We start from the raw sequence: 15,240 nt of genomic DNA on the forward strand, positions 1-15,240 counted from the left end.
ATTTATCAATGGTATTATGCCATTTCCTCTACAGAACTGTATATACTGTGTTTTCTCAAACTTTAGCGAGAGTCAATTTGGATAGAACCAGTTAATCATTTTCTGGATGACATTATTAACAATTTCCTCAGATAATTCTTGTTTGTTGAGCGTGATTACTATACTTGTATGATCAGCATAAAGAACTTACTTTGCATTTTTATGAATACTGAGTAACAAGTCATCAATATACATTAGCTTAGTGCCCATTGTTTGCTTGCATAGACTGTATGGCCTGAAGAGATCCCCCCCCCCCCCCTTATTTAATCGAATCATTATGTTGTTCACGAACAGCAACATCATCTAAGCTTTTCATGCTAATTAAGGCCATATAAGCATTGTCTTTTCCGAATTTACTTCTGATTAAAAAGTGATTCCAGTAGCTGGAGTCCAAAGCTTTTGTTAATCATGCCTTTCGCACTCTTGTGGAGATAGTTCCATAGCAACTTTCATCCCCTAACAAATATTTCTTTATAGCTAACTGAGAAGTGAAATACCAATTTTCATAAATTTAGCTTTAATTTTTTTTATTTCTAACCAAAAAGTCAAATACTAATTGTCATAGATGTAGCCTTAAAAATTCTTTAGTAGTTCTTCAGTTATTTACCAATTCTCGTAGTTCTAGCTTCAAAATTCCCTTAACAGCGACATACTTTCAAAACGCCTTTCATCCCCTATTTCACCCCCTTACAAGTGGAATTTTGGTCAATCCCTTCATCAACAATGCCTACAGTATATGATGCACATCCTCTTCACACTATCCTTAGCAGTTTGGGGTGGGCAATGATGACTCACTGAATCAGTCTGACCCCATTTCACCCCCTTAGGGGCTGAATTTCCAAAAACAGTGAAACACCTATTTTTAAATCTCTAATCGATAAGCCAAACACCAATTTTCAAAAGTTTAGCATTAAAAATAATTTCACAATGAAGTATTTTCATGAAACGTTTCACGCCCTTAGGGACTGAATTTCCAAAAACTGTTAGACATGTATATTTTATTTCTAACAGGAAAGTGAAATACAAATTTTCAAAGATTTAACTTCAAAAATGCTTTCACAATGAAATGTTTCCATAAAAACTTTCATCCTGTTTCACCCCCAAAGGGGTCAAATTAAAAAACTAGTTTTTTTTCCGAGATGCCAAATTTAAAATTTCATAGATTTAGCTTAAAAAAGGCTTTCATAATATTTCCACAAAAAATCTCATTCCCGTATTTCACCACCTTAGGCGTTCAATTTCCAGACACAATGAAACAAATTTATAACCGAGAAGTTGTTCATAGATGTAACTTTAAAAAATACTTTAGTTGTTCTTAATGAATGACTTAAAAAAAACTTTCACCTCCTATTCCACATCCATGGCATTAAAATAAATTCCAGAAGTGCTTAAACATGTATTTCTTTAGTTCTGACTGGGAAACCAAATACCAATCTTTAAAGGTCTATCTTCAAAACTACCTTAATAGTGACACTAAAAAAAATTCATCCTCTATTTCACCCCCTCAGCAATGGAATTTCGAAAAATACCTTCTTAAACGACGCCTACAGTACAAGATCCACACCTCCTTCAAATTTCAAGTTTGTATCCTTAGCAGTTTGGGCTGGGGATGACGAGCCAGTCAGTCGAGACATTGCCTTTTTATATAATGAGATTAAAAACAATAAGGGACCCAAGACTGAACCCTGTGGAACACAGTTCTTGATACCTCCCCAGTTAGAGGCTCTGCTTATTTTTGCAGACAACGTGTACTTTAATTTCGACCTTCTGCATTCATCCAGTTAAATATGAATTAAACCATTTGTGCTCGGTGCTACTAATACAACAAGCTTATCTAGCACTTAGACACAAGTCTTTGGGAGACCACAAAAAATCCAAAAGGGTGATGTTCGGTTATTCTGAGCAATTAATATTTGACCAGTGAAAGCAAATATAGCATTTCCTCTTTAAAAGTCTTTCTGAAAGCCAAACTGACATTTTATTAGCATTTTCATTATTGCTGAGGAGCACTGCAACACAGAAATGGAAAAATATCACACACCTTGGGCCCAAAACAACAAAATCTGATTTCATGACCAGAAGTCTAAATTTACAATTTGTACAGAAACCAGATGGCAGTTATAAGAGTCGAGGGGCATGAAAGGAAAGCAGTGGTTGGGAAAGGAGTGAGACAGGGTTGTAGCCTCTCCCCGATGTTATTCAATCTGTATATTGAGCAAGCAGTAAAGGAAAATTCGGAGTAGGTATTAAAATTCATGGAGAAGAAGTAAAAACTTTGAAGTTCGCCGATGACATTGTAATTCTGTCAGAGACAGCAAAGGACTTGGAAGAGCAATCGAACGGAATGGACAGTGTCTTGAAAGAAGGATATAAGACGAACATCAACAAAAGCAAAACGAGGATAATGGAATGTAGTCAAACTAAATCGGGTGATGCTGAGGGAATTAGATTAGGAAACGAGACACTTAAAGTAGTAAAGGAGTTTTGCTATTTAGGGAGTAAAATAACTGATGATGGTCGAAGTAGAGAAGATATAAAATGTAGACTGGCAATGGCAAGGAAAGCGTTTCTGAAGAAGAGAAATTTGTTAACATCGAGTATAGATTTAAGTGTCAGTAAGTCGTTTCTGAAAGTATTTGTATGGAGTGTAGCCATGTATGGAAGTGAAACATGGACGATAACTTTTGGACAAGAAGAGAATAGAAGCTTTCGAAATGTGGTGCTACAGAAGAATGCTGAAGATTAGATGGGTAGATCACATAATTAATGAGGAGGTATTGAATAGGATTGGGGAGAAGAGAAGTTTGTGGCACAACTTGACTAGAAGAAGGGATCGGTTGGTAGGACATGTTTTGAGGCATCAAGGGATCACAAATTTAGCATTGGAGGGCAGCGTGGAGGGTAAAAATCGTAGAGGGAGACCAAGAGATGAATACACTAAGCAGATTCAGAAGGATGTAGGTTGCAGTAGGTACTGGGAGATGAAGAAGCTTGCACAGGATAGAGTAATGTGGAGAGCTGCATCAAACCAGTCTCAGGACTGAAGACCACAACAACAACAACAACAACAACAACAACACAACAAGTCTAAAGTAATGCAAATAATGAGGATAGATCAGAAAGTCGAAACAACAGTTAGTATAGCTCTAAACAATACTGTTTTGCAACAGGCTGAATTACTGAAATACTTGGAATAATCACTGATTCTATATTTACCTTTAATGAATATATACAAAAAACGACTGAAATGTGCATGAAACTAATTCATTCTTTACCCAAATTGGTGAGGCTTAAATGGGGACCTTAAAATGGAGCTACACGACAAACAGTGGCATAAGCAGCTCCCGTTTGTTTTTATGCACTAAGAAGAAAATGTAAGGATTTGAAGAATCCAAAGCTTTATCAACATTAAGATTGCTAATCCTCACAGAACATCATCTTCTGAAGTGTTGTACATTATAACAGGTCTTACATCGACATTTTTAAACTTCAGGCAATAGCTGAAGAATATGAAATTATAAAAATTGAACACTTGGTCCATTCTATAGATACTCCTTTAGACTGCGAACAGTGGTCCTTGCCACAAGTAAAGGAGCAGAAGAAGATTACAACCTCAAGGAATACCCAGTAGCGGTTTACATTGATGGGATTTATTTGGTCTATGGAACAGATTCATGAGTGGCAATAATAATTAATAGCACACTTTCCTATCAGTTAAAATTCAGACTACAGAAAGGGGGCATTATTAGCAATTTTGTGACTTTTAGAGTAACTAGATAACATATAAGAAATTAAAGTTAAAATGACTGTTGTAATACACCTGGAGAGCAGAACTATGCTGAATTTGTTAAATTCCAAGAATTATGCATATTAAACAGAAGAGACCAGAAACAAAATTAGGGAACTGCATTAGAGCAGTGGTTCCCAACCTTTCTGAGACAATTACCCCTATGTGCAATCAACATTAGGCATTATCTCACCCCCCCCCCTCCCTCTGCCGCCACCTGCCCCTTCACCATCAACATTAGTGCCTAACTGAACTTTAGAATGAAAAATAAATCACTTTCAACAGTTTAATTTTAAAAAATAATGAAAGATAAATTATATTTAGTTTCTGTGTATGTTTTACTAAACCAGTAACTAATGAGTCAATGAGACAACTGGTATTGCTTATTTCTAATAACTTTTTGAAGCAATTTCCAGTGCATCACAAGTCCTACCTACAACTCCTCCTCTAAAAAGAATGTTAATGGTTCGCACTGAGGGTAGACACTGACAAAAAATGCTTCCTCTACACCACTTCTCTCCCCAGCAGCACTTGTTTCTCCACCATCCAGCAACTTCATTTAGAATCAAGTAAATTAAAATCAGTTTAATACAACTAGAGTTACTGTTTGTAAATCGCTTAATTGTTGAACTCTTTACTTCTTCACTGGCGGAAAATGGAAGACTTCAGGCTATCTATGCCTTGTATGCTATAACTGCCATTACATAATAATAAAGTGTCGGGTCTATAGTAGTGTAGCAACCATCACAGAATTACTGTTGTGTTGTGCGGTCAATTAGTTTGTTTACTGTTGCAAAGTGAGTAACAAAGCATATATGTAGCTTGTGTGCTCGTAGGTTTTCCCAGCTTGAGCATCTCTGGGGCGTGCAACCGGATTGGTTAATTGTTGTAGAATAAATTTTCAATGAGTAACCTGATGATGATGGCAAGTTACGCCGTCAAAAATTTGTTCAACAATAATCAATCAATCCAGCTGCATGCCCAAGGGACTTTCAAACAATATCTGGTCTATTGCAGAAACTTCCTACAACTCTGAGAAGGTGTCTTCATGAGACATTTCAGCACATGTGATGTGTGTCACTTTTCCTGCCATGGGTGCATATGTATGGTGGATGGACTATTTGAGGAAGCTGTTGTTAATACATTCGTTTAACAAGTTTTAATCTCCACCATTTTGTGTCAAGCATTAATGCTAGTGTTTGAACAAAAATGTTACTGTTGATAACTAAGGTAATCAATATTACAGTCTTGTGAAATAGTGGTAACAGTAACGAACTTTTAAAAAAAATTTAAGTTTCATGACCAAAACAGTTTAATCTTTCTGTTTTTAGCCCTCCAAAAATTACATTTTACCCCTGAAAGGAGTTATTACCCCCATGTTGGGAACCACTGGATTAGAGGAAATGGCATATGAACTCTGAATAGATGAAAGCCCATGTAGCAACTCTTGGGAATGAACTGGCTGAACAAGCAGCTCAAGAACATGCAACAGAAAGCTACAAGGGAATTTCTCCATCCGTGAACAAAATAAAATTAAGCAGCACATCAAAAGAAAACTGGGAAAGGGAATGGGCTGACTACATCATATTTCCATAAAGTTGCCACAGTCAACTTACAACAATGCAAGCTACAAGCCAAGAAAATTAATGTCTTACTTTCATCAGTTCAAGCTAGCCCCCCCCATTGTTGCTTGTGTATGTACTGAATGTGATCTAACTGTAGATTACCACTCACATGTGTGGCGTGAACTTAATACGAGAGTGATGCACTAAGGATGTGTATTACAGAAAAGGGAGGCAATTGACCCATCGATAAACCAATTAAGAAGTGAAAAAAATTTCACAAATTTTGTGATGTAATAACCTCTCCCAGCACATGAATATTCTGTCAATTGAAGATTTTTTTAAAAAAATATCCATCTGAAAACTTTATAATGACAATATGGTATGTACCTGTATTACTGTGAAACACCGCCTTAAATGAATATAGATTACACAGAAGTTAACTATTGTGCATACAATTAACTGCATATTTTTCTATTTATACTATTATAATTAACTACAGTTAGACATGTTTGGTTGGTTGGATGATTTGGAGGAGGGAACCAGACAGCAAGGTCTCGGTCCCATTGGATGAGGGAGGGATGGGGAAGGAAATCAGTGGTGCCCTTTGAAAGGAAACATTCTGGCATTCACTTGAAGCGATTTGGGGAAATCACAGAAAACCTAAATCAGGATGGCCAGACATTGGTTTGAACCATTATCCTCCCAAATGTGAGTCCAGCATGTTAACCACTGCACCACCACACTCAGAAATTTTTCTTATTTATCTTATATAAAAATTAAACCTAAACACTGTAATGAGGTATGTTGAAAATAAACAAATAAAGACCACCACCACCACCACCACCACCACCACCAGTTTCCTGTAGTAGCTCTTAAGTTTCTTCATTTCTGACAGTCCACTGCTTCATTCTTGATGCTGCTGCATGTGCTGCTATCCAGCAACTTGTCAGGGTCTGAAAGATTATCTTTAGCCTCCTCCTCACTTCCACATACTCTTCTAAGACTAATCTTATAAGCCCCTCCTCCTCTCTTAACCCTTTACAATCCATAAGGCAGACACAAGGTGTCTCCATACATTCTTATTTAAATCACCGCTGCCCGGGCAGCAAGTGTGCCACAGAGAATTGTGCGAGTCTCTTTGTAGAAACAATGAGGCCGCTGACCAACAGAGTATATATTAGAACAAAAAAGCACGTTTTCAGCAAATGTATTTACATAAGCATTACAACACAAACTTTTCACAGTGTGATATTTTTTGAAACTTTTCATGGGGGGGGGGATGTTTCCACTGGCATTTCACTAGTTGTTTACAAATGAATCACTGTCATCAAAATCATTGTCATTCCCATTTTCACTTAGACATTCTTCTAAGAGCTGTACAATCTCTTCCTCAGAAAGGATTGTGCATCAAGAAGTAGCAATTCTGTGCTTCCTGAATGGTGCATCTGAGAGTTATAAAAAATCATGTCGAATGAGGCTTGACATCAGAGTGGAGAAACAAATTCTCGATGTCAAGTACAGGTCTTCACTGAAGTGGAAAGTGCAAATATATGCCCTATCCATTTTATTTTGTTTCATTCATTACACTCAGAAGTTCTCCCTGCTCTCTCACTCTTATTAGTGCCATCTCATTTTCAATTCTATCCAACAAACTATTTTTTTCCATCCTCTGCCATGCCCTCACATCTCAAACCTATCCTCAAATCTTGGACCATATTACTGCAGAAAACTCTCCTTTTCTTACAACCTGCTTCTTTCGCCATTGCTATCATAATTTTAATTTCTGTGCTGTACTTCCATCCACTGGCACAACAGATTTTTCATCCAGGAAAGTGAGAATATCAAATTAAGTGGTGAGTAAGGATTATGAATAAAAATTCAATTTTAGGAGAGACAGACTGAGACCAAGTGAAATTCATATCGGTTCTTGTGACTAAAACATTAATCTTGATGCACATTTAGTTTTAAAAAGTAAAATTATTGTCCATTAAAAATAAATTGATAAGAACATTTAGACATAATATCTTAGCTTGCAACCAGAGTGGAAAAAACATTCCCTGAAGGTCTGCAGGTCTATGGCATCAAGTACTGACGTGAGTGGTTTCAAGAAAAACAAGACAACTACATTAAATGGCAAGCAACAAATAGTGCCCATACATTAAAAAATGTTGAAACTTAGGCTACACACAATTAAATGAAAGCCATGTATAACAGAATTTGAAGCCAGAAACAAAAGCAGACATAGTAAATTTTATGAACCTTTAGGAGCAGACATATAGTACATAGAGGAAAAGTAAGAAAATTTAGGGCATTGAAGTTCTATATTCAATCCTGAATATTTGAGTGCTCTTAAAGAGAGCAAAGGTTCCTTTTTAAAATGGCAGAAAATTAAAATGCATCATCACTCTCTTCGACACATCATATTCTTTACTGAATCATACCAAGTCATATTCATTCCTGTTGCACCACCCCACCAGTGCTAAGCGGAGTAGTATGCTTCACATGAAGAGAACATGTGACCCTTCTATTGCTGTAGTTGATACCACACACAAGTTTCAAATGATCAAGCAAAATGCAAATGCTACGTAAGATTTCCTTGTCTTTCATAAATGTGGTACCTATTATATAACCAAAAACTGGTCTCCTCCAAGGCATATATAAAAAAGGGTACTATCTTTTTAATTCATGTGATACCATACTGACTGTGTAGTAATTTCCACATCTGTCCACTCTTGCTTTACAACCTTTTTTTTAAAAAAATAAGTGGAACTTCACCTGATTTCGTAAATTTTATTTACAAGCTTGTGCAGTTTTTGCTTCACCCTGATCCACAACATTCCCATAAATCTCATTCATATTTTTGCTAATTTAATCTCTCACATATGTATGGTCGAAACATTCAGCTGAAAAGATAGAAATCCCGAACTATTCACTAGATCACCAGCATTATAAAACATACAAATTACAAATAATAAACAGGATGCAATTAAAACATACTGGAACATGCTGCTCATCTTTCTTCTTATCTGCTTCTGCCGATTCTGTTTTATTATTACTATTTTCTCCATCAAGCCACAGTCCACATTTCGCATCCAAATTGTGGACTATACGAGCTGACAATTTTATGTCATTTCGGACAACCTGGCGATGTGATGTGATGCCGTTTACAGTTCGAATCCTCCTGCTTAAGTCACGATTTACAATAGCTCCCAGTTCACAATCCCGCAGCTGCAAAGAAATGGCAAAATAAGGTACAGTAACAGTAACCAATGGTAGGCGAGGAAAAACTGAAAAATACAAGAAAGTTTTAAAGGACCACAAATAAGTTGCATTTAACATCACAATAAATTGTTGGATAACATCAAGTAAACTAATAAACTGCGACACAGAACTAGGAGCAAAAACGAACACAATTATTATTATATCACAAAAATAGCTTCTTTGCACAAAGTAATACGTTTTCTTTCCTAAACCATAACTAAATTTGGAAAGTTTAATGACAATCATCTGACAAGTGCTATTCTTTTGTTATAAGTCTTCAATCAGAAAAAATAGATTTGGATTTATAACGATGACTTTTTTTTCATACTTAATTTTTTATGAATTACTTTGCAGAGTTCTCAAAATTTCATTCTGCTGAAGACATCTGTAGCAGATGTCGAAAACTAGGTCAACTGTACCAAACAGTTATTTGCAACCAGTTGCTTGCATAATTCCTATGTTCGAAAATTATACACAGTGGCTGAGAAACAGCCATGTTTAAAACTGTAAGATTTCTAGTGGCCCAAGTATCCCAGGCTGTGTCAAAAGTACGAAGATATAAGAAGGAAATTGTAAACACAGGTTTGTCTATTAATTTTAACAAGCATTGCTAAGAAAATTGACTTTTGCCAAGTTACATTAAATTCCATTTTAACATCAAACAGTGTACAAATAATCCAAAAACTTTTGAGTGCCTAGTCAAAAAATTATTTCCAACAAAATTAGTGCTTTATATAAGAAAAAGGACAGATTAAATGAAGAAGCCTATGTTCTGTATCTGGAACTCAATAAAATTTTTCGCTTACAGATTAATTTTCAAATTTATGCATTTGGGGATTTTATTAATGATGGGATGGATAACTACACTCCTGGAAATTGAAATAAGAACACCGTGAATTCATTGTCCCAGGTAGGGGAAACTTTATTGACACATTCCTGGGGTCAGATACATCGCATGATCACACTGACAGAACCACAGGCACATAGACACAGGCAACAGAGCATGCACAATGTCGGCACTAGTACAGTGTATATCCACCTTTCGCAACAATGCAGGCTGCTATTCTCCCATGGAGACGATTGTAGAGATGCTGGATGTAGTCCTGTGGAACGGCTTGCCATGCCATTTCCACCTGGCGCCTCAGTTGGACCAGCGTTCGTGCTGGACGTGCAGACTGCGTGAGACGACGCTTCATCCAGTCCCAAACATGCTCAATGGGGGACAAATCCGGAGATCTTGCTGGCCAGGGTAGTTGACTTACACCTTCTAGAGCACGTTGGGTGGCACGGGATACATGCGGACGTGCATTGTCCTGTTGGAACAGCAAGTTCCCTTGCCGGTCTAGGAATGGTAGAACGATGGGTTCGATGACGGTTTGGATGTACCTTGCACTATTCAGTGTCCCCTCGACGATCAGCAGTGGTGTACGGCCAGTGTAGGAGATCGCTCCCCACACCATGATGCCGGGTGTAGGCCCTGTGTGCCTTGGTCGTATGCAGTCCTGATTGTGGCGCTCACCTGCACGGCGCCAAACACGCATACGACCATCATTGGCACCAAGGCAGAAGCGACTCTCATTGCTGAAGACGACACGTCTCCATACGTCCCTCCATTCACGCCTGTCGCAACACCACTGGAGCCGGGCTGCACGATGTTGGGGCATGAGCGGAAGACGGCCTAACGGTGTGCGGGACCGTAGCCCAGCTTCATGGAGACGGTTGCGAATGGTCCTCGCCGATACCCCAGGAGCAACAGTGTCCCTAATTTGCTGGGAAGTGGCGGTGCGGTCCCCTACGTCACTGCGTAGGATCCTACGGTCTTGGCGTGCATCCGTGCGTCGCTGCGGTCCGGTCCCAGGTCGACGGGCACGTGCACCTTCCGCCGACCACTGGCGACAACATCGATGTACTGTGGAGACCTCACGCCCCACGTGTTGAGCAATTCGGCGGTACGTCCACCCGGCCTCCCGCATGCCCACTATACGCCCTCGCTCAAAGTCCGTCAACTGCATATACGGTTCACGTCCACGCTGTCGCGGCATGCTACCAGTGTTAAAGACTGCGATGGAGCTCCGTATGCCACGGCAAACTGGCTGACACTGACGGCGGTGGTGCACAAACGCTGCGCAGCTAGCGCCATTCGATGGCCAACACCGCGGCTCCTGGTGTGTCCGCTGTGCCGTGCGTGTGATCATTGCTTGTACAGCCCTCTCGCAGTGTCCGGAGCAAGTATGGTGGGTCTGACACACCAGTGTCAATGTGTTCTTTTTTCCATTTCCAGGAGTGTATAACAAATGTACTGCAAAATGACATGAGATGGAACTGGCTAATCTAAAGAGCATTTTACCTGTAAAAATGCCTACTTGTAGTTTCCAAAGTTCTGAACATAAATTTTTTAACAAAATTCTGAATAAGACTCCAATACATTTTATACCAAAAGAAACTGCCTTGTTGGAAAAAGGGCTTAAATACAATGTAATGCCTAACCTGTCACACAAAAATGTTGTAGAAAGTATAGATCTTAAAATAGGCCTTGATAGTGTCAAAATGGATGCTTCTCGACAAATGACGGTAGCTCGGCGATGTACGTAGTATTTTTGAGAAACATGCAGTAAAAAACTTCTCTCGATATGATTGTGATAAAAAATTGATTAAAAATATTAATGCCAAGCTAAAAGAAAACAATGCCCCCATAACGAAGTCTGACGAAGGGAATGCTGTAATCGTTGCTACTCAGAACGAATGTGTGTGTCTAACGCATTACAATTTTTGGAAAAGAATAATGCTTCAGAGCTAGATGAGAATCCCACCCCCATGATACAAAAAGAAATTAGGTTTGTCATTAACAGTGCTAGGAATTTGGTTAAACCATTTCATAACAAACAGCTTATTAATATGAAACCATAGGCCCCAAAACTGTGTTCCCAGCTTGAAGTACATAAAAGTCACCATCCGATACATCTGACTGTGAACAGTATGAACAGTTCATATTGTGAGTTAGCATGGTTTTTTCATGATCAAATATAAAAATCCTTTGTTTTTCAAAATAGTCAAAATCTAGTAATAAAATCAAAGATCTGCCGTGTGATCAAGATAGTAAATTGTTTTCATTAGATATTACAAACCTTTATACTAATGTACTTGTTCAAACCATTGACAGCATTGAAAGAAACCTACATACTTTTAAAAAAGATATTTCTGACAAGCAGATCACTGACCCAATTATTTTTCTAAGAACAGTAGTAAAATACAATTACTTTGTTTTCTATGGCAAACTATACCATCAGCCTGATGGCCTGGCTATGTCTAACAAACTGGCAGGCATCTTAGCCCTATTTTCATCACTTCACTAGAAGAGAAATTCAAAAATTTTTCTGCTGCTGATCTGGGCATTTTGTCTTATGCTCGGTATGTGGACAAGATTCTGATCATATACAGTGGTTCCCTGCATAGAATTCAGCATTCGTTTGAAATTTTCTATAGACTCCTTGAAAAAAATCAGCTTCACTTGTGAATTACAAAATAACAATAATTACTTGGACCTCAGAACTGCTACTGACAATGACAGACTTACTTCTGGTATTTTTCAAAAAGCAACTAATACAGATCAAATCATGCCTGCTACCTTCAGTGCATGCTCTTTCACATAAAAAAGCATTTTTCCATTCAGCCATTCATCATGCAGTTTCTGTATCTTTGTCATCTGACAAGCTCAGTAAGGAGATGAATATAATATAAACCACTGCAGTTAATAACAGCTGTTATCTCTTGATGGTTGACAAGATCTTCAAACTTAAAACTGACGCTAAAGTGATCATTTTAGGTATCAGTGCTGTTTCTGTCAGTGACAAGCACAAATATGTTTTCTGGCTTCCATTTCTAGGCTCTGTTTCTTATAAAATTTGGCGTAGTCTTATTAAAAAAATATGGATGCAAAGTTACCTTTTCCACTAATAGTAATTTGCATAAAAAACTTATTCACAATCTCAAGTTCACAATTCAGGAGTGTATAAAATCTTTCCACTAATAGTAATTTGCATAAAAATCTTATTCACAATCTCAAGTTCACAATTCAGGAGTGTATAAAATCACTTGTGGTACGTGTCCCATTTATTATATAGGACGAACTGGAAGATCTTATGATGTCGGGACCAAAGAACATTTATTGGGAAAAACAGGCACTAATGTACATAATTCCACTTTTGCTGATTATCTGTTGATTTCTGGTCACAAACTGAAAAGCACTGAAGAAATTCCCATTTTACAATGGGAAAAGAAAGGTCATAGACTGGACATACTCGAAGAGCTAAAGGTTTTCAAGCATATTTCTAGGAACGATGGCTTCACCCATAATGAACAGTTACAATTACGTAACAAAAAATTTTTCACTGGTTGTTCCAGTACTCACAAAATTTTGTGTTTTCTTGTCATACTTAAATTTTCTATGCATTATTATATAGGGTTCTCAAAATTTCATTCTTGTGAAGTCACACTTAGTAGATGCCAAAACCTACATCAATTGTACGAAACAGTTATACGTAACCAGTTGGCTGTATAATTCCTATATGTTTGACTTCTGCAAAACATGGGTAGAAATAGTAACACGAGCTTCAAATTTCGACAAGATGATTTTTTTCTTTTTTTATTTACTCCCTTGACATTAGTTAGTGGTTTTCTGGTTTTTGGGATTCACCAGTTCTGTCTACATTAAGCCAAGAAAGTCCAAGATCTGATTGTTATCTTATTCTTCTACAACAAACAGTCAATCATCAATTTTACCATTCTACAATTCAGCAGAAATAATTCAAGAGCTGCTATACTTTTTGACCAGAAGACAACGTGTCTGGGTGTTCTGTCAAGATGTTGATTCCATTTTACGCACTATATTTCATGGATTGACCCAGTTGTCTTCAGATGCTGCAAGTTTGCTGCCTTGACTCCAACCAGATGACAGCAAGTGCACATAACAACAAAATTCTCAGCACCTGAAGAAGAAGATTGGGTCAGCTGTCAAACTATAGTGCATAAAATGGGAACAATCCACAACACCACCCAGAAGCACACTATTACGAAGAGTATACAATTATCAACGCAAAATCAAAGTGATAATTCACGATTATGTCTCATAATGAACAAGAGAACAGCAATGTGGGATAACTATTATGAATAATGTACTGAAGGAATCGGCATATGTAAGAGAACATAACAACACCACTCCCCAAAATAAAACAGGGTGTATATGTGGACAAGAAAGAAGAAGACTCCAATTTTTTTCCAGATTTCCTGATTAAAAACACACTTTTTCCCAGGTGAACACTCACTTTTTCTACGTTAAGTGACAGTGTACTTTCCCTCGGAGCAACAGGACTTATCAATCCTTTGAATGGTAAAGATTTTATACCTCAGTACAGTACTTTAGGAAACAAAACAAAGAAAAAAGGTTTTTTGAAAGATCTTTGATGTACAAATCATGCACACTGCGTAGTTTCTTATTATGAAAGTGTAAATATGAATGCCACCAAACACAGTATATTAGATACCAAAGCACTGAAATGGAGATTGCGAAGCACTTTTTTCAGCCAATCATAGCTCATGTCATGTGACCTCGCCAGGCAATGGCTGGCTCTGAGCACTATGGGACTTACCTCGCCAGCCAATGACAGCACATACTCAGAGCATAGGACATGTGATGTAGTCCGCTGATAGCAACATCACTGTTAAACAGTGCGAACATACAAACACAAAACATTAATGGTTTAAAGTAATGTACATACACAGTGAAGCACCACAGAAACTGGTATAGGCATGCGTATTCAAGAACAGAGCTATGTAAACAGCAGAACATGGCACTGTGGTCGGCAAAGCCTATGTAAGTCAAAAAGTGTCTGGCGCAGTTGTTAGATCAGTTACTGCTGTTACAATGGTAGGTTAAAAGATTTAAGTGAGGTTCTGAATGTGGTATTACACTCAGCACATGAGCGATGGGACACAGCATCTCTGAGGTAGTGAAAAAGTGGGGATATTCCCGTACAACCATTTCAAAAGTGTACCACGAATATCAGGAATCCGGTAAAACAACGAATCTCCGACATCAATGCAGCCGGAAGAAGATCCTGCAAGAAGGTGACCAATGATAACTGAAGAGAATTGTTCAATATGACAGAAGTGCAACCCTTCTGCAAATTGCTGCAGATTTCAATGCTGGGCCATCAACAAGTGACAGCATGTGAACCATTCAATGAAATACCATCGATATGGGCTTTCGGAGCCGAATACCCACTTTTGTGCCTTGATGACTGCACAACACACAGCTTTACAGCTTGCCAGGTCCTGTCAACACCGACATTGGAATGTTGATGACTGGAAACATTTTGCCTGGTCAGACAAGTCTCGTTTCAAATTTTATCGAGTGGATAGATGTGTACAGATATGGAGACAACCTCCTTGGACCCTGCATGTCAGCAGGGGACTGGTGAAGCTGCTGGAGGCTCTGTGATAGTGTGGGGCGGGTGCAGTAGGAGTGATATGGAACCCCTGATACTCTGACAAGTGATATGTACATAAGCTTCCTGTCTGATCACCTGCATC

General features: G+C 38.2%; 1 protein-coding gene across 9 annotated transcripts in view; it reads right to left on the reverse strand.

Moving 5' to 3' along the window:
- LOC124805641 (serrate RNA effector molecule homolog) overlaps positions 1 to 15,240 on the reverse strand; it is a 207,106-nt gene that overhangs the window by 41,709 nt on the left and 150,157 nt on the right. For all 9 annotated transcript variants that reach the window (XM_047266240.1, XM_047266225.1, XM_047266253.1 and 6 more), the window contains one exon: positions 8,389 to 8,619. In XM_047266240.1, the coding sequence (XP_047122196.1) occupies positions 8,389 to 8,619 (231 nt within the window). The remainder of the gene's footprint in view (positions 1 to 8,388; positions 8,620 to 15,240) is intronic.

Source organism: Schistocerca piceifrons, chromosome 1 (genome assembly GCF_021461385.2).
Source record: "Schistocerca piceifrons isolate TAMUIC-IGC-003096 chromosome 1, iqSchPice1.1, whole genome shotgun sequence".
Classification (NCBI taxonomy): Eukaryota; Metazoa; Arthropoda; class Insecta; order Orthoptera; family Acrididae; genus Schistocerca; species Schistocerca piceifrons.